The sequence below is a fragment of the Fusarium oxysporum genome, chromosome II (genome assembly GCF_013085055.1).
Source record: "Fusarium oxysporum Fo47 chromosome II, complete sequence".
Taxonomy (NCBI): Eukaryota; Fungi; Ascomycota; class Sordariomycetes; order Hypocreales; family Nectriaceae; genus Fusarium; species Fusarium oxysporum.
The window spans coordinates 828,401-852,459 of NC_072841.1; the positions used below are offsets into that span (position 1 = coordinate 828,401).

The window sequence follows — 24,059 nt, forward strand, 5'->3', positions numbered from 1 at the left end:
AATCTTGGTTGCGTCGAGGTGGTATCATCGCCTCTTCAATCATAACACAGGGGATCAATTCGCCAACTACAAGCCAACATTAGCAGATAATCTAGCATATCACACATCGAACCCAAATTGAAGAGACATTAGCTTACACCAAAGGTTGCGATCTGCACGGCTTTCAAGCCTATCTTGACTTTCATGCCATCTTCGCAATCCTCACAAAGGAAGATGATACGGAGGCCCGCCCACATCTTCAACTTTTCCCTACCACATTTGCCACAAGTCGGGGCATCAGTTGCTTCTTTGATCACATACTTGACGCCTGCGACTGCGAGGGCTGGGATGAGGTGGAAGACCATGTTAATCCTTTCTTTATGTAGACAGGAGATGTCTTGAGGGGGGATTATTGGTGGGTAGGATGATCAGAGCTGTATCTCTGCTAGAACCTCAGCAAGGGAGATCAAGGTCAGATTTGGGGTATTGGGAAGTAGGCATACAACTTATGCGAACTGATTCTTTGTGTCTTGGTTTGACCCAGATGAATCTCCTTTCTAGAGAGGCAATCTCAGTCATATATAATCCGCGTCCAGTATCAAAGCATGCGAGGCTGAATCCAGACACTTTTTGGCGTACAACCACAATACTGCGATTCCAATATAATTCATAGAGATGTGGTCCCTATACCGCTCTAGGGTCTTTGATCAGTATGCTTGCTGATAAGGTTATTTCACAAAGCAAGGGTAGGTCTGTGAGATGGTAGCTGCCCCTAGAAACGCCAAATATTTACAGAAAGCCCATGCATATGCGAGCTGAAGAGAAGCTGAAAGAGCGACTTTAAGTGCGACGTTTGAAAAGCAGTTCTTGTGTCGTGTCGCTTGTGTAAGTCGTCTACACTAATGGAAGACTGTGGCCGTCTAAAACCGCTAGTTTGACAGAACGCCCATGCATGACCAACTAACGAACAATGCCCATACATTAGCTACCTTGTTTAAGGCTGAAAGCGTCTTCAGAGTGAAAGCTCTCCGCTTTAGGACGGGGATAAGGCACAGTTGTGCCTTTGCCCGGGCACTTTGGGTGCGTCGATGGTCTACGCAGTTTCCCCCGTATTTCCGTGTAGGTCGTGGAGTAAGGTAATGTGAAAACATGTATATATTCTTGGTCCTGACTCCATCACGAACGCGCTCAGGCTACCTACAGCAAACTTGACTCAATACCTTACAACTCTCAGCTGAACAACCCATCTATTTCAGCTCCGCAAGCAATTCACATCACCTGTCATCCAAAACCTGTCAAACATGTCTTCAGAATCTCCTCCACCTCCTCCAAAGGTCGAATATCCGACCAGCGTTGACAAACCTGAGTATACAACAGGTGACAACCACACAGTTGGCGTTGACTACAACAATGGCGCCAGCTACGTCGACACAACTACAAATCAGCCAATCCATGACTCTGACGTTCATACAAGATTCTCAGGGCACGGTGATAGTGACGATGGTGATAGTGGTGGGATCGTGGAGGAGATCGTTGATGCTGTGACGGATAGTTGTGTGGTAATGTAGTCGGAAGGACTGGACTCCGTTTGAAGCTGGTTCTAATTACCCTACTCTGCTGTTTTGGTTTTATCTTCTTTCTTTCTAAGTGCTGAATAATACTTTGTCGTTTTCGCGAAATCGAAACGGAGCACTCATTCGATCATTATCTGCCACCTGCTGTGTGTTCTTGTGCCTGAAGAGCTATAGTGGTTGCATTGTCGGTAAAGTGACACACCAATTGAGCTTAAACTCTGATAAACCGGGTTGAAAAGCAATAAGTAGATCAATAGTGACCTCCTCGTTACCGTTGATTGGGCCAATGTTGCAATTTACACGCTATCGCAACTCAGCCGTACGAGCTGAACCCTCGATCTTTTTCCCGTTCCTCAAGTTTCAAGCCCAAATGGGCTGATTTCAACTGCTGCAATTGCCGAATGAGTCCTACACTAGAACAAGACTGCCTTCTCGTGGCTAGCGTAGGCATATTTATGGAAGAACGCTACAAGAATGCCTCCTCACAAATGTGCACTTTGAGGGGTATCCAATGAGCTATCAGACTAATGCGTCGTGACAAGTTGCTCGGACATCTGGATCACTAGACCTGCATATCGCTAACATGCGAGGGGTTCCAAGTGCTGAAAGACCCTTGAGCCCCTCACTGCTTAAGAGATGGAATGGGAAGGGCCGGGCATTTGACAGCCATGATGTGGTCTAGCCCATGATGTGGTCTAGCCCATTAAGCGGAACGCCAATATACTAACTACAAAACGCCCATGCATATATATCCAAATATCCATCCATCACAGACTCTGCATGCCTTCATTCCTAAATCAGTCGCCCTAATGGATCCCCTCGTAAATCCCCAATCGGCTCTTACGATACCATCAAGCGAGGACTGGTCTCGTCTGCGACCCCTCATCAAAGAGCTCTACCACGACCGCAGGTTTTCTATGGCAGAGGTCAGGGATCATCTGAAATCGCTAGGATACTGGGTCAACACGCGCATGGTCAGGGCTCGAATCAGCCAATGGAATCTGCAAAGAAACAACCAGTTTCACGGCATGGTTGCGGCTCTTCGCTTACTTGATCCAGAACCTGCGTCGTGGCCAGTCCCAGAACCCTGGTTCGTGATCCGAGGACGCCATGTCCCGTTGCATGAGATCCTGCGATACTTTAGACGGAAGGGCATACAAAACCCAATTCATTGGTGTCGTTCAACTGCAGTGTCCCAAGAAGAGCCAGCTGTCAGGCTTCTTAAAGAGGGAGATAGCCCTGTGGAGGGTACGAGCGAAGGTAGTTCAACACTCGCTGCGCTATCCTCAGCCAACAGTGTGGCCATGTCCATGTCTCCTGTGAATATTCCCACGCCTATATTCACCCTCGAGCAAAAGGCAGCTGCCAGTCTAACTGACTACTGCGGAGTCTACCTCAGCCAAGACATACATCCAGAGCCTGAGGTTCATCAGTTCACGACACATGGACGTTTCGGGAACCGCATGCAAGAAGGCCTAGCACAGATGATGCGTGGAGGCCCAGGCGCATTTCCACACTTCCATCAAGCTTTTGACCTTGTTCAGCCTCTTCTCGCAGACTGCCATCCAATGAGTCTTGCCCAACTGTTAGCCATCGTTTGTGAGCTCTCGGCGTGCAATGCACAGGAAGTATTGACATGCCTGCTCCGGTATTCAGCGGCAATGGCTTCGTCTTTACGGACACCCTCCCCTCTCATCCAATTCTTGGTGTCCCTCACCTTATTGCCACCTGGGCTACTGCAGTGCACGGCTATCTCGAGTCTTCGGGCCGCATTGGCAGTATTCTCCGATAAGTCTCCCCACACCTGGCATCGTCTATATATCGAGGAGCGACTTTGTGACTGCCTTTACCACGGTCGAGACCGTATTGAAGGCGGATACCGCCGCGCTCAGCTTTTGCAGAACCAAGAATCGTTCTATGGACCATTCGCACGAAACGTTGTCTGGACTGTCACCAATGTCGCACATGATCACCTAGATGGTGGTGATCTAGACGGCGCAGAGTCGTACTACAGGATGGCTTTGGAACGGGCTGAACAACTCAGTGGTTTCCCAAGGGCCAAGTTGCGCTACGCTGCTCTAGAGGGCCTAGGCAGAATAGAACAGATACGCTTTGAAATCACGCGTAATGATCGAGAGACTTGTTTACGACACTTGCAGGAAGCATCTCGATATGTTGATGAGTCATTGAATGAAGCACTGATATGGTTTGAGCCAACAAGTAGGCGTGTAGGTCGAGTGACAGAACAACAGGGGTATATCAGGAATATTTTACACCGCCTCGGTTGAGATTTGTCAGGTGCCTGCTAGATGACCTCTATTTCAACAAAATTAGAGCTCTCCAGAATCCATGGTATCCCTTGATCATCATCATCTGCCTCCTGAATGTCAATGTGGAAATAGCCCACGCGTCTATATCGGCGTTCATGTTCTGGGGAAGGCGTCAGAACAATCCCCACGTGCGTATCTGAACTTTGAGAAGAGTCCATTCTTTGTTGGGCTCCCGAAGCGCAAGCTATAAGTAAGCTGTACAACTCGATGTTGTTTGGGAGGTCGTAGTCTGGGTGAAATGGGCATTGGCGGTGGATATGTTGTATCCCTTGGCAATTCCTATGGACACGAATATCTTTGTTCAGGATAGAAGCAGAATTTTGACCATATTTTAACGAATCCGGAGCGCCAGGTCGTAACAGGCCTGAAACCTTGACGCAATGTTTCGTTGCATCTACCAGTAGACCGCGGTGTACAAAGTCTGTTGCATCTGGCAGACCAATGATGTCCGCGAGAAGAGAAACCCGTGCGGCGGGCTCATAAATGATCTGCGGTCCCTGTACATCAATGCTGGCCCAAGACCAAGTCGGCGACCTCTCACGACAAGGCGCGCCTCTTCCTCCCCTGATATACCATAGCATATCTCGGAGGAGATGCTCTTGCCATAACCCAAATGACCAGGTGAGTTGTGATTTTGTCTGAACTTGCTTTGCAAGACCAGCCAAAGCAGCCAGCAAGTCTGACTTGCGGCTCAGATTCGTTGTCGAATATCTCCTGACGAGCTCATGCCAGAAGGAGAGAAATGCGTCGTGGGCAGATTCATCAAGCCCGTAGGGTCCGAACATGGAAAACAGTACTTGATAATCTGCTTTGGCAATTGCGCCGCTGTGATAGCATGCGTCAGATCCTCCCATAGCTCCGCAACGGAGCTCAGTCCTACACTCAAGATGAACGAAGTTGCGAGTCAAGTGCACCGTCCGAGGCGACAATATTCGCTCCTGGAAAACCCATGCTCTGGTATCGAGGTGAAAGCGCGCTTTATCGAAAGGGTGTAACAAACAATGTGGAGTGCATGATGGAACGACTTCATAGTAGAGATTCGTGCTCGCGTCCAGTCGACAAGATAGTTGACTCAACGGATTTCGCGGCACGATCATGCTTGAGTTGCCATCAAAGCATTCGGCTGCCGCGATGGTGACAACTGCGTTCCCGAAGATGTCGTTCATCTTGCCTGCCTGGTCAACCCAGTCGTCCGACGCTGCAGAAGATTGGCTTCCATCTTGCATTATGCAAAGGGCATCGATCCATAAGTACCTAAACCCGAGGCTCCTAACGACTTGAATAGAGTCTTGTAGTAGTTTCGGCAAATCTTTGACGTGAATTTCTTTCTGAAACGCCGCGAAATTAGACGACGTCATGACATAGGGCTTACTGAATCCCCAGCTGTAACTCAAGGCGCAGTATTCCTTGGTGTGGTCATTATTGGCCTCGATAATTCGTATTTTCTCGACGTCCTGGAAGGCTAATAGATCTAGCAAGCGCCGAGGTCGTGCTTTTGTTTCCGTGGAACCAAGAATCAGGCTCAAAAGGTCGTCGCCGCACAGGATATGAGTACTCTGACATTCAGTAATCCAAGATCGGATGAAGTCAGCAGTTGCGTTGGAATAGGTTGTTGACTGCAGCGTCGATAAAAGGTGTTGATTGTCAGCTTTTATGCCTCCGTGACCCTCTGAAATGGATTAGCCCAGAGAATCTAAGGACCCAATAAGTTATACCTGTGACTGGGCGCAGTTGTAAGGGATAATCGCCGAGTATTTGATCATGACTGAAAATCTTTGACTCTTCGCAGGGAAACAACGTAAGGAGAAAGGTACCAGCATCTGTTTCCAACATCGCTATTGAGATATAGACAGGGCCATTCTTGTCACCAGAGAATTGCCGATCACCATGATCTCCGGTGCATCCTACAACAGCTCCAACGATGATGGAGCAGAAGTGGCAGCCTTGCGAGGCAGCGGATAGAATATCAGTGCGGCTGGGAGTGAAGAGAAGATGCTGTGGCATCGATGGGACATCTTCTCCGCCGCTGAGAAGGACTTCAGGTCGGAATCTGAGGCATGTTGCACGTTCCCAGAAAGATGTACAGAGGGAGCAGAGAGTATGAGGTTGTAAAGTTTTGACGTCAGATTTGTTGTCTGACATACCGGGCGAGCTGGCTCGGTTCTTGTGAATAAGGTGACACTATCTGATACCGGGAGATTGCCTATGCCAAGAACCTGAAATGTAGGACTTGGTGTTATCACGCATGAAGCCTCACACGTGATGTACCAGCCAGTTCTCTTGGGGGTCGCATCGCCTAGCTCATCTTGTTGACATGGGATAAAGGTGTGGCGGCATCACTGGACATGGGAGGCTGATGTTGTAGCCAAGGTTCATCGTGTCGGGAGAACAAAAAGAAAAGGCTAATGAGAACGAGTGCGTAAGATGCTAACACCTGGCGACGCAGGTTGTGAGGATAAAGATATGAAGGGAAGCACCGAGGACCCTTGTGGTGGGAATGTGCTTACCCCAGCTATTATCCCGTCTTGGTGGAACCTCGAATGCGATCGCATTCAGAGAAGGATCCACTAGGAGCAACACCATGGGCAAGGGTCCTTTGACAGGAAACGAACCACTAGCATGAACGTCACGACGGAATCAATGTCATCATTCATGGACTTTCTGTTATATAAATACCCTTTCTTCACCTCCTCGTAACTCATACCTGACAAGAATCTGCAATGTCCGACTTCCACGACAACAATGTCACAAACAACCTTCAAGGCGCCGGGGCCATCCACGCCTATTACACAACTTGACGATGTTCATATCAACGACAGGGACTCAGAGGCATGCCAAGTTCGCAATCAACACCGTCCTGTCCGAGAAACGCCGATTCATAATTTGAGCAACAACCATGACGCTTCAAGCTCCAATGAACCCGGCATCCAGAGTACCAAATCGAAGAAGACTCTGCTTCAGATCGCAACAGTGATGTCCTCACTCTGCGCCTGTGTCTTCCTTGCCGCACTTGAATTGACAATTGTGTCAACCGCACTTCCAACCATCGCCGCCCATTTTGCATCTGATTCGGGCTATACTTGGATAGGCACATCTTTTGTCCTCGCCCATACTGCCTCGACACCACCGTGGGGGAAGATTTCCGATATCTGGGGTAGAAAACCTATATTACTCTTCGCCAATGTCATATTCTTTGCGGGTAGCCTTGTTTGTGCTCTGGTTGATGACCTGGCTATCTTTATCGCTGGGCGGGCCATTCAAGGATTGGGCGCTGCTGGGATGCAGACGCTGGTGAATATTTGTATCAGCGATATGTTCTCACAACGGGATCGGGGGCTATACTATGGAATGACATCGATTATCTGGGCCGTTGCGTCTGGGATTGGCCCCGTACTTGGAGGCGCATTTACGGATCGGTTGAAGTAAGGTTGTGTCTGTTGGAAGGTATTCTTACTAATAGTGTCCAGTTGGAGATGGTGTTTTTGGATCAATTGTAAGTTTCCATTACATATGTTCCGAGCTGTAGCTGATATCCCTAGTACCCATCACCGCTGCAGTCTTTGTTCTCTTGGTCTTCACCCTCAAACTCCCATCTCCCAACACCCCTGTTTGGGCAGGTCTGAAAGCCATCGATTGGCCCGGCAGCTTTCTCATCATAGGAGGGACTTTGATGTTGCTGCTCGGACTTTATCTTGGCGGCGTGTACGAGCCTTGGAACTCTGCAAAAGTGGTATCTCTCATAGTTTTTGGGGTGGTCACTGGCGTATTATTCATATGGAACGAGTGGATGTTGGCAGAGTTTCCTGTTCTACCAGTACATCTCTTCAAGACCTGTTCATCCTCCTCAGCATACGCCGTCACATTCTTCCATGCGTTTGTGTTTCTTGGTGTCGCCTATTACCTACCGTTATACTTTCAGGCAGTTCTTCTAGCGAGCCCACTGCGCTCGGGTGTGTATCTTCTCCCCTTCATCTTGCCCATCTCAATTTCTGCTGCTCTTACTGGAGTCTACATTCAGTTCAGTGGCAAGTATCTCCTTGTCTCCCGTGTTGGGTTAATGATCATGACACTGGGAATGGGCCTAATGATCAGCCTAGACATTAACATGAACTGGGCAAAATTGATCTCTTTTCAGATACTGACAGGAATTGGGGTTGGCTTGAACTTTGAAGGCCCCTTGTTGTCTGTTCAGGCTGTTGTGCCACACAAGGACGTTGCGGCCGCGACCACGGCGATGGGCTTTGTCCGAACACTGGCCACAGCGATATCCGTTGTCATTGGCGGGGTACTGTTCCAGAACGAAATGAAAGGTGAATATCAGACTCTTGAAGATAGTCTGGGTCCCGGCCTTGCCAGGTTGTTCAATGGTGCATCTGCGTCTGCGAGCGTTGATCTGATCAAGACCTTACCGACAGAGTCGCAACTTGTCGTGAGGACAGCATTCTTCAATGCTATTGACAAGATGTGGATAATGGTACGAAAATCGACCGACTTCTAGTTCCTCTTTCATACTGATCCTCGATAGTATACCGCATTCTCCAGCGTTGGCTTGTTGCTCGGTTTCTTTATGAAAGCGCATCATCTCAGCAAAGATCATCAGGAAGCACACTTGGGCATTGTAAATGAGGCGCGGGGATCGAACCAGGCAGACGAGGTTGACTTTCCGATAGGCACTAGTGAGAGTCAGGAAATGAGATGCGTTACTCCTAGACATCGAGGTGCATCGACGACTTGATATAAAAGTAGCCATGTAGGAGGATAGCATGACACCGCGGTTTGAATATTTGGAAATTTATGAACAACAATTATTTGTACCAAAAGTTAAATAAAACTATTCTCATCAATTTCAGAAATATCTCCATGCCTGCTTTGACTGATCACGGCGAAATCATTTACGCAATTTGGGCCACTTACTCCTGTCCGTGCTCAGCACAGTATCAGGGAGCTATTCGCACCTGCAAGCTTGAATGTTATCTTTCGACCACGGCGTAACTTTGTGTTCCCTCAACAGTCATCATTTCTCAGAAACAAGTGGAGATTGAAATTTTCTCATGCCAATAAAGCTATGGAAATAGATTAATGCAGTGTGTGTCTCTTTTCTGCTATCACTCCATCCTGCAAGAGCAGAGATGAATGAGCCATGTTCAACCAACACCTCCGACAGAAGAGATGCTTCATCATCGCTTGACGGTCAACCAGACGGCTTCACAGAGCATGAAGTCGACAACAATCCAAACCTTCCGCTCTTAAACAGCCATAGACATCCTTCTGCGGCTGGCATTACCCTGTTGCCTCAAGGGAACACTATCGACGATGAAGTGGCAAACAAGGTATTGGCCAAGATTGACAGAGCCATCATTCCATTACTGTTCATAACCTATATGTTGAATTTCATGGACAAGGTCATTCTATCCAGCGCTGCTGTTTTTGGACTAAGAGAGGATACTGTATGTCCACCATTCGATCCCAGCCCTTCACCACTGATATTATTGCAGAATCTCAAAGGCCAGCAATACAGCTGGGTCGGCAGCGTCTTTTACCTAGGCTATCTTCTATGGACATATCCAACAACTGTTCTCGTTGCACGCCTTCCAACTGGGAAATATCTCACAGTAAACACACTATTTTGGGGCTTGGTCGTTGCACTCACTGCGGCATGCCATAACTTCGGTGGCCTCTTGGTCATGCGATTTCTTCTGGGAGTCGCAGAGGCCACGATAACGCCCGGTTTCATGTTTTTGAATTCAACTTGGTATACGCGCGATGAGATGCCGACTCGTGTTGGAATCTGGTTTTCTGGAAACTCTGTTGGGGGCTTGGTGGCCAGTTTGCTTGCGTTTACAGTTGGACATGTCCATGGAGCGTCGATACGACCTTGGAGGTGGATGTACATCACCTTAGGCACCACGACTTTTATGTGGGCAATACCTTTATTTTTCCTTCTTCCAGACAACATCTCTAAAGCTGCTTTCCTCACGCCAAAGGAGAGAAGAATCGCGGCACAGCGTGTGGTATCTTCCGGTACTGGTACGACTGAACATACGAATTGGAAATGGGATCAGGTCCGTGAGTGCTTGATTGACCCCAAATCTTGGTTCATCGTGGGTATTGAGTTATTCACGCAGATTCCAAATGGCGGGTCACAAAGCTTCGCGAATATTGTGGTCGAATCTTTCGGATTCACGAATTTGCAATCCACACTCATCAACATACCTTACTCACTTCTATCAGCAGGTATCATATCAGGAAGCGGATACCTGGCTGGCCGATTCCACACGCTGAACTGCATTTTGATCGTCGGTGTCATCATGCCATGTGTCATTGGCAGTGGAATCATTTACAAACGAGACAATGTGCCTCACGGCATCCATCTTTTCGCTTACTTCCTTCTCTCGAGCGGATCTGCAGCCATGCCTCTCAACATGGCCCTAGTACAATCGAATTATCGAGGGGTTACTAAGAAGATGACCATAACAGCCATGCTGTTCATCACATATTGTGTTGGAAACATGGCAGGGCCGCATTTCTTCCTCAAGTCCGAAGATCCACTGTACGAGACTGCTTTCAAGGCTATCACTGTCTGCTACAGCCTGGCTACAGTCTGTGCTATATGCTTAAGAAATTATCTCAAAAGATTGAATGAAAGACGAACAAGAGAAGAGGGTATCGTTGGAAGTGCTGGCTTAGGGGGTGTTGTACGAGGGGATGTTCAGGGGCATGGAGATTTCTCGGACCCTGAATCAGATGTGACGGATTGGCAGGTTGTCGGTTTCAGATATAGACTTTGATCAATCCTCTTTTGCTCACTCCGATACTATTGAATTCACACATGGGTGTTTTTCTGGCTGTCATTGCAGGACGCTGTGGCCTGGTACTGTCGATAACCTTGTCTGATATCTCAATAGAATGATTGAGGCATCCTCCTATCAGCATTCAAGCTTTGTTTTCACACTTCGAAGCAGCATAAACTATACATATATGATATCCAATAAAACTGCAAAATTCGCGCCGTTGTTATACCCATTCCCAGAAGAACTTTAATTGTTCACTGTTATATAAGACCTCCTTATTTCCTTCGGTCACAGTGCTAGTCTCATCTTCAACTGATTCAGGTAAGTCACGTGGGTCTCCGGCTGAGTGTTTCACCGACCCGTCAATCGCCCCATATCATTTGAAAGCACCAAGGCACCCACTTTGAACTTTCGACATCCACAACGAAAGTCCAGGTCTTTTTCTGGACCATCATATTCCTTTTTCCCAGCGCATCAGAAGTTTGATCGCGTATCGTTCGAAAATGTCGTGGAGAAGCCAAGGAATCACCGGTTCCAACAATATCCCTCTCGGGAAGCGTCGCTTCGGAGATGAGGAGGAGGAGTTTAATGGCAACGCTGGAGTCGATCGCGACTTGAAGCGTGGACGCGATCCCGAGCCTCGCAGCGAAGCTGATGGACCTCGACGACGAAAGAAGCGAAACCGATGGGGTGATGCATCCGAGAACAAAGCGGCTGGCCTCATGGGCTTGCCCACTGCGATCTTGTCCAACATGACAAGTGAACAGCTTGAGGCCTACACACTGCATTTGCGTATCGAGGAAATCTCCCAAAAGCTTCGCATCGACGATGTCGTCCCAGCTGACGGCGATCGGTAAGTTTTTCTTTCCTGGTAATCTCCTTCACTGCTAACTAATAGCAGATCGCCTTCTCCCGCTCCTCAGTACGACAACCACGGTCGACGTATCAACACACGAGAGTACCGATATCGAAAGAAGCTTGAAGATGAGCGTCACAAGCTCATCGAGAAGGCCATGAAGACCATTCCTAACTACCACCCGCCACAGGACTATCGTAGACCTACTAAGACTCAGGAGAAGGTCTATGTTCCTGTTAACGATTATCCGGAAATTAACTTCAGTATGATTGCTAACCCTTTAACCCTACTTACCAAAATTATCCCCTGTTTTTTGTTTTCCTTTTGGAGTTTGATCAGACTCACCATCACACCCTCGGTGGTGTTTGGAGGCCTGTTCCTTCATCGAATGGACTAACCCTTACCACGTTCATCTAATCTTTGCAAATCAGACACTAACACTAGCTCTCTCGTACTAAAGTTGGTTTACTTATCGGACCTCGAGGTAATACTCTGAAGAAAATGGAGGGAGACTCAGGTGCCAAGATCGCCATTCGTGGCAAGGGCTCCGTAAAGGAGGGTAAGGGTCGGTCTGATGCCGCGCACGCCAGCAACCAGGAAGAAGATCTGCACTGTCTCATCATGGCCGATACCGAAGAGAAGGTCAACAAGGCTAAGAAGCTCATCCACAACGTCATTGAGACTGTAAGTCTACCCTCAAGCCCCACAAGATTTATACTAACACTGTCCAGGCTGCGTCCATTCCTGAAGGCCAGAACGAACTCAAGCGAAACCAGCTCCGAGAACTCGCCGCACTCAACGGTACCCTCCGAGACGACGAGAACCAGGCTTGCCAGAACTGTGGCAAGATCGGTCACCGCAAGTACGACTGCCCTGAGAAACAAAACTACACTGCGAGCATTATCTGTCGCGTCTGTGGCAACGCTGGTCATATGGCGCGCGATTGTCCTGACCGACAGCGTGGTGCTAGCTGGCGCAACAACGATGCTGGCGCTCGCCCTGCTGGTCGTATCGGTGGCGGAGATGATGTTGACCGTGAATACGAGGTAAGAAAACCGCTATTTCTCCTACTTATACAATACTAACACACATTAGCAACTCATGCAAGAGCTTGGTGGAGGGTCTTCTGGAGCTCCTGCGCGTATCGAGGCCGGCCCTGGCGCTCAGAACAACGGAGACGCGAAGCCTTGGCAACGAGGTCCAACTGGTGGTCCTGCACCATGGCGCAGCCGCAACCAGGATTCTAACGAAGGTGGATCGGCAGCTCCCTGGGCTAGAGATCGCGGTGGTCGCAACGAAGATCATCACGCCGGTAACAGTGGTGATAGCTACTACGGACAAGCTTACGCAGGTGCCTCAGGTGCCGCTGCTCCATGGGCGCAACAGGCTCCTGGAACTCAGGGTGGGTATGCTGGTTATCCTGGCTACGGTGCCTACGGTGCTGCTCCCGGAATGGGAGCTCCCCCTGGTCTTGGTGCTCCTGGCAGTGCACCTCCTCCTCCTCCTGGTGCTCCCCCAGGCCTTGGAGACATTAACGCCTTCATTCAGCAGTATGCCGGCGCTGCACCACCTCCTCCTCCGCCTTCTGGAGATGCCCCGCCACCACCTCCCAGTGATCAGCCTCCACCTCCTCCACCTCCTGGTGCTTAAATGAGCAGACTAACGAGGCTTTTTGGTTCTGAGGCTTTCTGACACAGCTTTAAACATCGACTATAGTTTAAGAATCATTATATAACCGGACACCGACAACGGAGGATAAGCGATCGTTTCTAACGTGGCAGCAAACTAACCACTGACTGCAAAATGAGACTACGTTTCATTGCTTCATATCAACGAGCTTTGATGTTCAGCTTGTGTTTTGCGAGATAAATCATTAAAGCAAGGAACTAATCGCGTAGGCAAATTGTACTTGATAATTGAGTCGTTTTAGTTATGATCTGTCTCTCCTATCACTGTGATCTTGCTGAAGGAGTCTCCAATTGTGAAATGCCCTGTTTATGCACGTAAACTCATTTAATGCAGCTCATACATGCGTAGACCCCGCATTGCAGTGGTTCTGGCGTCATTGTACGTATCTTTTTTTCTACCGGAACAGGGAGCTTGGGCCATGTGACAAGGGAATGGAAGCAACGCAATCAGCAACAGTTGCCTCACCTTGGCTCATCAAGTTCTACAAACTTCATCTCAATTTAGTACTCGACGATATTTCAGTTTTTGGTGCACTCGAGAGAGGTGACTACGACGCCTTGAGGAAGTCGCGTTCTTGAGGTGTCTTGTGCAGTGCCTTCTTGTTTCATTTTCATGACGAGGGTCATCTGATCTAACTAGATCCCTCTTCCGTCTCGTACTCTCCCTCAACTGCCTTGTCTTATCTTCCATCTTCTTAGCTCTTTTCCTCGTGATTCTCAGCCTTTGCACTACTACGCGCTGATTCGAGACCTGACCATGATCCTACAACTTTAATCGTCATATACTTTTCACCTATACTTTTTTTCCACTCCGCGACGCACTGACGTGAGCGCGTCACCTAGGATTACCTCAGCTTCAATTCAAACCAAATCATCATCTCATCATGAGGGCTAAGAATCCTCTTGCCTTCCGGCCAGGGCCTGTGTCGTTCTGGACGACTGCTATATATCTCGCTCTTTTTATTCCTCTTATTTGGGTCCACGAAACTGTTCCTTCAGCTCCGGCTGATCGATCCCTGTATCAGGGTCTCAACTTGACCGAGGCATGGCTCGATTTACAGACCATTACTCGCGCCTATCACCCCTACAACAGTCACGAAAATGACCGAGTACGCGAGTTCCTCATTAACCGCACCAAGGAGATTCTCGATCGCAATGACATGTCGTATACTACCGAAACGATTGGTGGTGTAGAATGGCACTCGAGGTCAGTCCCAGTCGCGCTCTCACGCGCATATCGTTAACATGAGTAGAACATCTTCTATGGCGAATCAAGATTCGCTGGTCTCAGCCCAGGATAAGCCTCGTGGAGCAACTCTCTTCGATGACAGGACTTCCAACGTTTCCTGGACTTACAACACTGCTCGGCGCATGGGCTCCAACATTTCCAAAGGAACATGGTTGGGACAGTACTTTGAGGGCAACAACTACTATGTCTACATCCACGGCAAAGACGATCCCGAGGGTGAATGGTGGCGTGATGAATCCAAGTACAAGAAGTTCCGTGGCCAGGGCGGTGTTCTTGTCAACTGCCACTTTGATTCGTACGTGAAAACAAGATGTTGCATTTCTTTAACTGACAATGTTTCAGCGTTTCCACCGGTTATGGTGCCACCGACGATGGTATGTCCTGCGTGTCGATGCTGCAGCTTTTGAGTTACTTCACACTCAAAGGACGCCAACCCAAGAACGGTATTGTTCTCCTCTTCAACAACGCCGAAGAGGATGGGCTTCTTGGCGCCAGAGCCTTTGGTTACAGCCCCTTATTACTATTTATTCACACATTCGTCAACCTTGAAGGCGCTGGAGCTGGAGGCCGTGCGCTACTTTTCCGTACCACTGACTTGCAGGCTGCAAAGGCCTACTCCAAGAGCCCTCATCCGCTGGGATCCGTCGTTGCTGCCAATGCTTTCGAGAGAGGTGTGATCAAGAGCGCAACCGATTACGAGATCTTTGCAGATGCCTACGGACAAAGAGGACTTGACATTGCTTTCTATGAGCCTCGCGCTCGGTACCATACCAACCAGGACGATACACGGCACACATCTGTTAACAGCATTTGGCACATGCTCTCAGCTGCTCTCGCGTCGACTGAGCACCTGTCGAAGACGACTGGCACCATCTTCAACGGTGACCGCTCCGATGGCAACTCTGATCTTGCTCAGAACGGAAAGCAAGCCGAGGGTGTCTGGTTCGATATCTTTGGCACTGCGTGGGCCGTGTTCGCGCTTAGAGGGCTCTTTGCATGGTCTCTAACACTTCTTGTCGCCACGCCACTGATCCTAATTGCCTTTACGTACATCCTGGCTCGCAAGGATAAATACTACTTCTTTGCAAGAGATATCAAGATGCATCATGACATTAACGATGATCCAGTTGTGTTGGGCGGCTGGAAGGGGTTCTTCCGCTTTCCATTCGCCCTTGCTTTTGCTGGAGCACTAACTATTGCATCTACTCTTCTGATTGCTAAGTTCAATCCGTTGATTATTTACAGCAGTGGATACGCTGTGTAAGTGGCTTTTCCTGTTGGGATATCAGAAGCTAATATCTTTCAGGTGGTCTATGACTCTCTCTATCTTTTACTTCTCGTTTTGGCTCATCATGCGTGGAGCCAGCTTTGTTCGCCCCAGTGCACTTCATCGAGGCTTTGTTCTGATGTGGCTCTTTGCCCTCGGTTGGGGTGTACAAGTTGTGTGTGCTGTGGCAGAGGACCGTATGCATATTGGTGCTCTTTATGCAACCGTTTTCTTCCAATCGGCCATTTTCCTTGCCCTGTTCATTTCTCTTTTGGAGCAGTTCGCGTTGCTTGGAAAGCATGACTTTGCCATGCAGCTTCACGACGCTCATCAGGCGCGAGATGTGTCTAGCCGCGATGAGCATGAATCGAGACCCCAGACAGAGAGTGAACCTGCTCGTGCTGAGGCGGAGGATGACGAGGACGGATCTGAGGATGCTACCGAGACTACGCCGCTTAGAGCCGGTGAATCAGGATATGGGTCCAACGCCCCGACCTCGTTTGCCAACACATACCGCCGTTCGGTTGCTGAAAACTCGCCCTCTCCGCCTAGTATGCGACGATACCAGCCTTTCGAGCATGAGCAGAGCTGGTCTGGACGCCTTCCTACGTGGACTTGGATTCTCCAGTTCCTCTTTCTGGCTCCCGTACCTGTGATCCTGTTTGGAAACATTGGCCTGGTGGTGATGTCTGCTACCCAGATGACAGGTACTGATGGGGGTAGCCTCCTTGTTCCCGTCCTGTCATTGGGCATTTTGAGCATCTTCCTGTTGCTCCCGCTCACGCCTTTCATCCACCGTGTTACTCACCATATTCCGCTGTTCCTCTTTTGTGTTTTCGCCGGCACCTTCATCTACAACCTGGTCGCATTCCCGTTTTCCGATAGTAACCGTTTCAAGTTTTACTTCCAACAAGTCATCGACTTGGATAACGGCACCAACACGGTCTCCATCGTAGGAATTGAGGAGTATGCGCGATCTGTCATCAGCACCCTACCGAGCACTTTGGGTCAGGAGATCAAGTGCCAGCCAGCTGTTGGGCGTGATCTATCAGATTGCCAATACGATGCCTCGTCATTGACGCCCAGACTGTACAGGAATAAAACTCCGGATGATTTGATCTCAGTTGAGACGATATATGGCAGCGACGGAACCAAAGCACGACTTCGAATCGATGCCATTGACTCGAGGCTTTGCTATGTTCGCACATCACGACCCATCTATGGATTCGCCGTGGATGGTGCAAGCTCACGAGATCCTCGTTTTGGAAAGTTCCCTTCAGAGGGTTTCAGCAGCGTCCAGCTCTGGCGCCGCGATCGAGATCGACCCTGGACATTAAACTTGTATCTGAATGAGCGAAATGCTCTTTCTGCGCTGGAGGACGCGACTCAGAAGGATATCGATTCACAGGGAGACCACGAATTAAGAGTGCGGCCAGCGGAACAAGCAGCTGATCGTCTCGAAGTCACTGTCAGTTGTGCTTACAGTGATGCTAACACGCCTGGAACGATCCCAGCGCTTGACGAGCTTCTCAAGTTCATGCCGACTTGGGCGGCAGTTACCAAGAAGAACGTGGGACTTGTAGAAGTTCGCAAGACTCACAAAGTTTGAGGTAGGATAGATAGTACACGAGCATGACCGGAACCTGCAAGAATTGGCTGAAGCATTTCTAGAGTCGCTCTTGAGTATGGTTTCAAGGCATGGTGCTAGCCATGGGTTGGAGTTTGGGATTGGTTTGATGCATTGGTTTGGCTTGGCCTACTGTTTAATGATTGAGTAACCTGAGTGCCGTAACGAATATGACTGTCGAATATGCTTAATGGTATGAAGGATGTATGAGTGAAACTTGATGCAACAATACCACGATAAACATTATTTGACACCCAACTTAGGGCCGGTTACCTAAACTAGAAGTCATTTCTAGATATAAATGTATGAATTAAACACCAGTCAGTCCAACGCTGTGGATAGGTATTTATGTTGCCAAGTTTCGTTATCTGACTACCGGGTAGCTCGGGTTGGTCGAAAACTCCGCTGATAGATTTCGTCATCCCTTATCTCTATTATCACAGCTTCACTTCAACATTTACCAAACTCAGCAACATACAATGGCACCTCAAATATGGCTGCCTTCAGAGCGCTCTGGAGGAGCTCCAAAAAAAGCACTCATTCACTATATCTGTGGTAACCCGGGCCTCATTGAATACTACACCGACTTCCTCAGCCATGTACGCGGGCTTTTGGACAAGATCGAAACGGACACTGCTTATGACATCTACGGCACAAACTTGCTCGGCTTCAGCGACGACGACCATGAGCCTTTCAATTCAAAAAACAAACCTTGGGATCTGGAGGGTCAGATTGAGGGTATGTACGACATCGTTGCGGCTAAAGGAAAAGGTTACGACTTTGTGATTCTCATGGGCCATTCTGTCGGGTCATTTATCACTGTTGAGATCTTCCATCGCCATATGAAGAATCCGGAGAGAGCACCGCATCTGAAGCTTCGACATGGATTCCTGATATGTCCAACGCTTACGCACCTCGCTCGATCATCTAATGGTGTACAATTCGAGTTATTGCGTCGTTTCATTCCCTTCCTCGACACTGCAGCTTGTTTACTCGCACGTCTTCTCCTTGGTCTTCTGAGTGTCGCAAGCGTGACATGGATCGTTCAACGTCTTCTGGGCTTTACGCCTGCGAGCGCAGACATCACTGCACGATGGTTGAAGAGCAGAGATGGCGTGTTGCAGGCAGTTCATCTGGGATTGACGGAGCTGGAGATGATAACTGAGGAGAAATGGAACGATGATCTATGGGATGCGACTGGAGAAGAGAATGGAGTACCGAAATTCTTCTTGTTCTATGCCAAGAAAGATCACTGGATTCATGATGCCGAGAGGGAGGGCATCGTGGAGAAGAGAGGAGGTAAAGCGAGGATTGTGCAGGATAAAGGGGATATTCCTCACGCTTTTTGCACGAGAGAGGGTAAGTTGACGATTGAAACACTTGCGGCGGTTGCTAACAAGTTAAGACGCAAGCTTAGAAGTTGCAAGAAGAGTCTGCGGTTGGATCGAAGAGATCGAAGCAGCCAAGAAGTGAAACGAGGTGAAACAAACTTGGGTTAAGAATACGGGGCCCAGTCCTTTGTTCAAGGGCCTTTTGACAAACAATAATAGACGTGTACAGTGAGCATTGGCCCATAACTGAACATCACGAAGCTGACCCCAAAGACTAGACAAGTTTGCCACAAACTTATGCATAATAGAAATGATTTCCATTGGATCTCGATCGAAACTATATTATCAACCACATAATGAATGGTTGGCCTTGTCTATTTACGGCGTGACATCGCTTGCTGCACTCCCCGCATGAGGCCGCGTAAGGTTTTCGGGCCCCGGTGCTACCAGAAACGGCGACAGACGTCGACCACTTTTACTTGGAGATGACTAGTCATGTTTTTGCTTGGGCTACTTCTAGAAGGTGAGTGTTTACTCGGATGATGAGGATTGTGATCACGACTTGGGTGGTATGATTCTGACTGTCTCAGTTTGTTGATTCATGACTTTCGTTTCACAGTTTTGAATTCACGATCAATTGAGGGTAGAGAAATGAGACAAGTGTCACTGGTATATTTGCTATATTCTGGTGGTTCAAGACCATTAATTATTAACCCGTGATATCAATCACAAATCCGAATCCAATTCCCATGTACACATATCCCATTCCTCCTCATCACTTTCCTTTCAACTCGTAACAATGCCTCTTATCTCAATGTGCAGACTGAGTAGTCTTTTCACAATGAGGAAAATTGGCGTCTCATAATTGACTCCATTTACAGAGCAAGGGCCATGAGGGCAGCCATGGCCATGGCGCCGAGACCCTTGAGGCCAGCAGCGCTGTTCTCGCCGACGCCTGAGGGAGCGGGAGTGCTGGTGGCACTGCCGGCAGCCTCGGACTTGGTGGTGGGAGTCTCGATGACGGGGGGAACAGCGGTGGTCTTGCTCTCAACGACAGGAGGGACAGTGGTAGTCTCGACGGCGGTGGTCTCAACAGCAGTGGTCTCGACGGCAACGGCGCTGGTGGTGACGACAACCTTGGTGGAGGTCTCGGCCTTGGTGGTGTCAGCCTTGGAGGACCCCTCGGAGCCGCTGCCGGCCTCGGGGTTGTCGCAGAGCTTCTCAGTAGCGGGGAGAACCTCGTCTGAGATGAGTCAGTATATGTCTTATCAGGTATTGGTGATTTGAAACTTACTGATGGCAACGTCGGAACCACACTTGGTGATCACACAAGAGGTAGCGGCGCTTCGGACATCGTCGAAGTTCTTGCAGACGCAGGTGAGATCGGTCTTGTCACACTTGGTCTTGCTGGCGATGGCATCGTCAAGGCAAGGAATAGCGCACTTGGGAACGTCGCCGAGGGACTGAGCCGAGACGGCGGCGGCGAGGGCAGCAATAGCGAAAGAGTACTTCATTTTGAAGGTTGTTCTTGGTTGTCTTTAAGTTGATAAACTTGTTGATATGCGAGAAGACACAACGAGTGTAGAGAGGCAAGGCTGATGCTGATGCTGGATTGGTCCAATGGAAGCGAGTGGATGAGGAGGAAAAGAAAGAAGAAAGCTTGAGAGATGGATGAGAAGAGGCTTTATGTATCTGAAGATTGGAAAGGGAATCAACAAGTCAACTCGACTTGGTTAGAGCGTCACGGTGCCGTTGCCCGTTAACCATTACAGGAAAGACCAGCCTCTTTTCCTGCAGACTTGCAGGTCAACTTCTTGTTCTTGATTCTGATCCTCGTCCTTTCTGGAGTCTAGTGTGAGTGGACTCGAGGGGGTCGGGATACGCTGCGACGAGCCTGAAGCTGAAGTGGACGAATGGGAGGTTCAAAGAAGGACAGGGAACTCTTACCAGGAGGGGGGTGCTAGCCACGGGGGTTTCTATTCTCGCTGTGGTAACTAACTGAGGGCGTGTGAGAGCTTTTGTTATGCCGTTGTGAGAGCGGGGCGGGCTTCCGGATTCGATACACACGGCCGAATAGATCGACGAGGGGTGATGCCAAAGTCCGGGGGCGAGATGCGGAGATGGGTATAGCGCTAGGGCATGTGAAGTTCTCGGTTCTCTCTCAGACTCTTGAGAATGAACTTTTCGGAGATTGAGCTCGAAAAAGAACATGAACGAACTGTCTAGTTCATCAAAGCAGAAAAAAAGCTGGAGATTTCGATCCACCCCCGGATATTGGACAATGCTCCCCTTTTTTTCATTGAGATTTATTATTACGATCTCCGGGGTAAAAAAGCTTCAATACCTGGCATTGGAGAAGAGAAAATATGTACTGTAACAGTTGCAGTGAGTTGACGCCATTAGGAGAATCCTTCAACGGGGACTTTGGACTTGGACTTGGCCAAGTCACATGCTGGACTACAAGGGTATCCGAGGGCCGATTGATGGGGGAGCTTGGAACTAGGCCCGACTTGAGCGGCAAAGCCGAAGAGAAAGAGGAGGAACTAAATAAAAAGAGGGAAAAGAGAGGCGAAGAAAACAGGTTTGATGGTGAGGCAACCATTATTCATTGCAAGGCAGGCAAAAAAAACTTGGGGATGGGACGCCAATGATGCAGGAACAAAAGATGCTAATGGGTTGACAGTTGTGACTAGAGTTGAGTTGATGGTAGGTCAATTGACTACTATAGTACCATTATTTGTAGTACAACTCTAAGATTTTGACATGCTTTGGTCTACTACTAGACAACAAATTGACCGCTAGTTCCTCTATCTTTGGCCAACTTTCTCAAAGTCAATGCCTGATTTCTCTTCCTCTCCTTACTCATCAGAGCTTGACCTCAGTGCACGGTGTCCCAAACTCCCCCGCATCTCACATCGTACACCACCACCACCTACTAAAACACACACTCACACCCCTGTAGCCGGGAATAAAAGGGGACCCTGTCAGACTTGCAGGGATCTTGACCAACTGCCTTCCTACACTGGACAAATGCGCTCGAATTAACCGCTCTTTTCGACCGCCACGCCGAGGCTCACATGTGAGGCAAAGGAAGTGTCCGATTTTTCTAGCAGGCTCTACAGCACAGGAATAATTTACGTGCATTATGGAGGAGTGTTGCTGGGTACAGGAGGAGCTGAGCAAAGAATCTGGAGAAGATGTTGTTTAGCGGGATCTTCATACACGGGAGGGAATCGAATGGTCTGATCGTAATAATTGTGGACAATATCCGCTGTTGCCGACTTGGCGAACATGCATGAGAGACGAACCGTCGCGGTAGCATTTCCCATTAAAAATCATGAGATTCAAGATCTGATTAAACACATTGAACGTATGTAAGCTGAACTGATGAGGCGTGGATAAGTTATGTAGCACAAGAGATCTCAATCTTCATAATGCACTTATACATCGTCAACTATATGCCCACCTCCTGCACCATGAGACGACGGTGACGACCGACACCACACCCTCAATGAGCGGTTGTGCGGCGTAGCCAGTGAGTTTTCCAGGGGCAGACGAGGTTTTTGCAGCGATTAAAATAGCTGTATGCAACCATCTCAGCTCGGGTTTGCATGCCCACATACTCTACATGTCGTGTTGGTTGGTAGATCTGCCTTGGTTGGTGAATTTTTTGAGACACGGCGAATCTCCGTTAATAAATGTAAGGAGAAGGCTGAGCTATAACTTGACTTTTGAGTTTCAAAGGATTCTGTAGACCGAGGCTGAAAGGCCAATTGAAGCATATGAAGTTTCCTCCCTCACGCTGAAGTTGACTGTTCCTGAGAGTAAGGTAATCATCACCAACATGCACGGGGAGTTCCCATCTTGCTTGATTCGCTAGAGGGTATTTACCACCAATCACCCTCGAACCCCTGCATCTTGGTGGGGGGGGAAAGAGCTCAAAAACTTGGACAACGTCATTTCAACCCTTTCCAAGCTTCACTGAGGATTGGTTTCATGGAGAAGATAATCTACGTCGAATTTTGGAGGAGCCTTGATATTCGAGAATATGGGGATGAAACATGCTGTGACGCAAGGTAGGATTGGAGCACTTGGCTGACGGTGTTGGAGATGATTTACAAGTTTTGGAGATTTCATGCAGGAACTCATGATGAGAATTGTTGGCATGCACCCCGATTCTTGGGTTGGATGAATCTAGTTGAGATCTATCTGCAATGAACCGGCAAACTTGCTTGCTGATGCTATACACCAAGGGATCTAAGTTCTATACCTCCAGCTCTTCAACTCTCACGCAATGCCCACAACACCATTTTACTCCCATCGTTCATAATCAGGAAAATACCTCTCATGAATCCTCTCCGCATACTCCATCAAACTCGAATGCTTCCTCACAATAGCCGCTGAAGTCGGAGCTCTAAAAACACCATTAGCATAACACCAAACTCACCAACAGAGTAACTCACGCTTCACAAATCAACGACGAAGCAATAAACCCAAAGAGCGTCGCATCAACCTCTGTAGGTTCATCACCACCAAGAGCCCAAAACGGTCCATCGCCTTTCTTCCGCATCCTCGCCTCCGCTAGTAAAGCTTCAACGCTCTCCCAAACTTCCTCTCTCAGCTCTGTAACTTCTTCGTCTGTCAAACGGCCCGTTCCTTGTCCATACGCGGTCCTTGCGTTTGCACGAGCTGCCAAATATCCTATAACAACCTGTAGAAGCCACGGCATAGAAGCAAAGATGTTGGAGCGCATGGTATAATAATTATCGCACCATTTCTCGCGAGTACCGTAAAAGTAAACCTTTTCTTCCATAAGAGCTCTAAATGCAAGATCTTGTGCTCTCTGAACAGGCGTCAAACTTGCATTTAGATCAGGAACAAGACCCTCATCGATAAATCGTTTGATAATAAATGTCGAATCGCTCAAAGTCTCCCCTTCAGCTTCAATGTATGGGATCTTTCCTCTTGGTGCAGTTTTCGGTGATCCTTCGGCTACCCTGTAGGACACGCCGGCGAAGCGAAGACGAGCTTCGAGTTTGATGACGAAGGGGGACCACGTAAAAGCGTTAGGCTTTCCGGGGCCACGGAAGATTGTAAATTGTGAGACTTTGTTGAATGCCATTGTTGTTATTGAATGGTTTGATGAGTTGCTATACTATTTAATTCGATATATCGTGACTTTTTATAATTTGGTGTTTTTGGACTTCGCGATTCGGTTTTTGGGCCGGACTTGAAGCGTTGTCCGGAGACCCACATCGGGACGCGGGACGCAGAAATGTCGAGTCCGGCACGGAGCCATAGTAAGAGAAACGGGTCCGTAATCTTCGGCGTCAATTTCAACCGCTTTATCACTGTCCGGCCTTATCA

At 48.7% G+C, this 24,059-nt stretch overlaps 8 protein-coding genes across 8 annotated transcripts; 5 read left to right on the forward strand and 3 right to left on the reverse strand.

The window, feature by feature from the left end:
* Nucleotides 1-1,215: 1,215 nt before the first annotated feature.
* Nucleotides 1,216-3,841, forward strand: FOBCDRAFT_287708 (uncharacterized protein; the record flags this gene model as incomplete). Its single annotated transcript, XM_031172609.3, has 2 exons — nucleotides 1,216-1,538; nucleotides 2,327-3,841. Exons 1-2 carry the CDS (start codon nucleotides 1,281-1,283, stop codon nucleotides 3,839-3,841), a joined length of 1,773 nt encoding a protein of 590 aa, XP_031049394.3. The 5' UTR covers nucleotides 1,216-1,280.
* A 226-nt stretch (nucleotides 3,842-4,067) lies between these two features.
* On the reverse strand, nucleotides 4,068-6,025 carry FOBCDRAFT_196314 (heterokaryon incompatibility protein-domain-containing protein; the record flags this gene model as incomplete). The annotated part of the gene is made up of 3 exons (XM_059608841.1): nucleotides 4,068-4,162; nucleotides 4,209-5,552; nucleotides 5,599-6,025. 3 exons carry the CDS (start codon nucleotides 6,023-6,025, stop codon nucleotides 4,068-4,070), a joined length of 1,866 nt encoding a protein of 621 aa, XP_059464057.1.
* Nucleotides 6,026-6,625: 600 nt separating this feature from the next.
* On the forward strand, nucleotides 6,626-8,715 carry FOBCDRAFT_256616 (major facilitator superfamily domain-containing protein; the record flags this gene model as incomplete). Its single annotated transcript, XM_059611187.1, has 4 exons — nucleotides 6,626-7,305; nucleotides 7,351-7,376; nucleotides 7,423-8,357; nucleotides 8,409-8,715. 4 exons carry the CDS (start codon nucleotides 6,626-6,628, stop codon nucleotides 8,616-8,618), a joined length of 1,851 nt encoding a protein of 616 aa, XP_059466702.1. The 3' UTR covers nucleotides 8,619-8,715.
* Nucleotides 8,716-8,885: 170 nt separating this feature from the next.
* Nucleotides 8,886-10,922, forward strand: FOBCDRAFT_213991 (major facilitator superfamily domain-containing protein). The gene is made up of 2 exons (XM_059609371.1): nucleotides 8,886-9,330; nucleotides 9,379-10,922. Exons 1-2 carry the CDS (start codon nucleotides 9,013-9,015, stop codon nucleotides 10,669-10,671), a joined length of 1,611 nt encoding a protein of 536 aa, XP_059466703.1. The 5' UTR covers nucleotides 8,886-9,012; the 3' UTR covers nucleotides 10,672-10,922.
* A 3,173-nt stretch (nucleotides 10,923-14,095) lies between these two features.
* Nucleotides 14,096-17,562, forward strand: FOBCDRAFT_287721 (uncharacterized protein). Its single transcript, XM_031172614.3, has 4 exons — nucleotides 14,096-14,425; nucleotides 14,472-14,762; nucleotides 14,810-15,727; nucleotides 15,774-17,562. The coding sequence occupies exons 1-4, from the start codon at nucleotides 14,103-14,105 to the stop codon at nucleotides 17,341-17,343; spliced, it is 3,102 nt and encodes a 1,033-aa protein (XP_031049399.2). The 5' UTR covers nucleotides 14,096-14,102; the 3' UTR covers nucleotides 17,344-17,562.
* Nucleotides 17,563-17,822: 260 nt separating this feature from the next.
* On the forward strand, nucleotides 17,823-18,866 carry FOBCDRAFT_287725 (uncharacterized protein). The gene is made up of 2 exons (XM_031172618.3): nucleotides 17,823-18,720; nucleotides 18,767-18,866. Exons 1-2 carry the CDS (start codon nucleotides 17,841-17,843, stop codon nucleotides 18,832-18,834), a joined length of 948 nt encoding a protein of 315 aa, XP_031049403.2. The 5' UTR covers nucleotides 17,823-17,840; the 3' UTR covers nucleotides 18,835-18,866.
* Nucleotides 18,867-19,322: 456 nt separating this feature from the next.
* Nucleotides 19,323-20,473, reverse strand: FOBCDRAFT_13369 (uncharacterized protein). Its single transcript, XM_031172619.3, has 2 exons — nucleotides 19,987-20,473; nucleotides 19,323-19,935 (listed from the first exon to the last, which is right to left on the reverse strand). The coding sequence occupies exons 1-2, from the start codon at nucleotides 20,204-20,206 to the stop codon at nucleotides 19,568-19,570; spliced, it is 588 nt and encodes a 195-aa protein (XP_031049404.2). The 5' UTR covers nucleotides 20,207-20,473; the 3' UTR covers nucleotides 19,323-19,567.
* A 2,530-nt stretch (nucleotides 20,474-23,003) lies between these two features.
* On the reverse strand, nucleotides 23,004-23,814 carry FOBCDRAFT_268658 (uncharacterized protein; the record flags this gene model as incomplete). The annotated part of the gene is made up of 2 exons (XM_031172621.2): nucleotides 23,004-23,106; nucleotides 23,156-23,814. The coding sequence occupies 2 exons, from the start codon at nucleotides 23,812-23,814 to the stop codon at nucleotides 23,004-23,006; spliced, it is 762 nt and encodes a 253-aa protein (XP_031049406.2).
* Between the last annotated feature and the right edge of the window lie 245 nt (nucleotides 23,815-24,059).

Excerpts from the sequence above, each read along its gene's own strand:
- FOBCDRAFT_213991 (XM_059609371.1), top strand. The coding sequence starts at position 9,013 with ATGAATGAGCCATGTTCAACCAACACCTCCGACAGAAGAGATGCTTCA. Across the intron at positions 9,331-9,378 it reads TTGGACTAAGAGAGGATACT|AATCTCAAAGGCCAGCAATA; the intron begins GTATGTCCACCA and ends ATATTATTGCAG.
- FOBCDRAFT_287721 (XM_031172614.3), top strand. The coding sequence starts at position 14,103 with ATGAGGGCTAAGAATCCTCTTGCCTTCCGGCCAGGGCCTGTGTCGTTC. Across the intron at positions 14,763-14,809 it reads GTCAACTGCCACTTTGATTC|CGTTTCCACCGGTTATGGTG; the intron begins GTACGTGAAAAC and ends ACAATGTTTCAG. Across the intron at positions 15,728-15,773 it reads TACAGCAGTGGATACGCTGT|GTGGTCTATGACTCTCTCTA; the intron begins GTAAGTGGCTTT and ends AATATCTTTCAG.
- FOBCDRAFT_287725 (XM_031172618.3), top strand. The coding sequence starts at position 17,841 with ATGGCACCTCAAATATGGCTGCCTTCAGAGCGCTCTGGAGGAGCTCCA. Across the intron at positions 18,721-18,766 it reads CGCTTTTTGCACGAGAGAGG|ACGCAAGCTTAGAAGTTGCA; the intron begins GTAAGTTGACGA and ends TAACAAGTTAAG.
- FOBCDRAFT_13369 (XM_031172619.3), bottom strand. The coding sequence starts at position 20,206 with ATGAAGTACTCTTTCGCTATTGCTGCCCTCGCCGCCGCCGTCTCGGCT. Across the intron at positions 19,936-19,986 it reads TGGTTCCGACGTTGCCATCA|ACGAGGTTCTCCCCGCTACT; the intron begins GTAAGTTTCAAA and ends GACTCATCTCAG.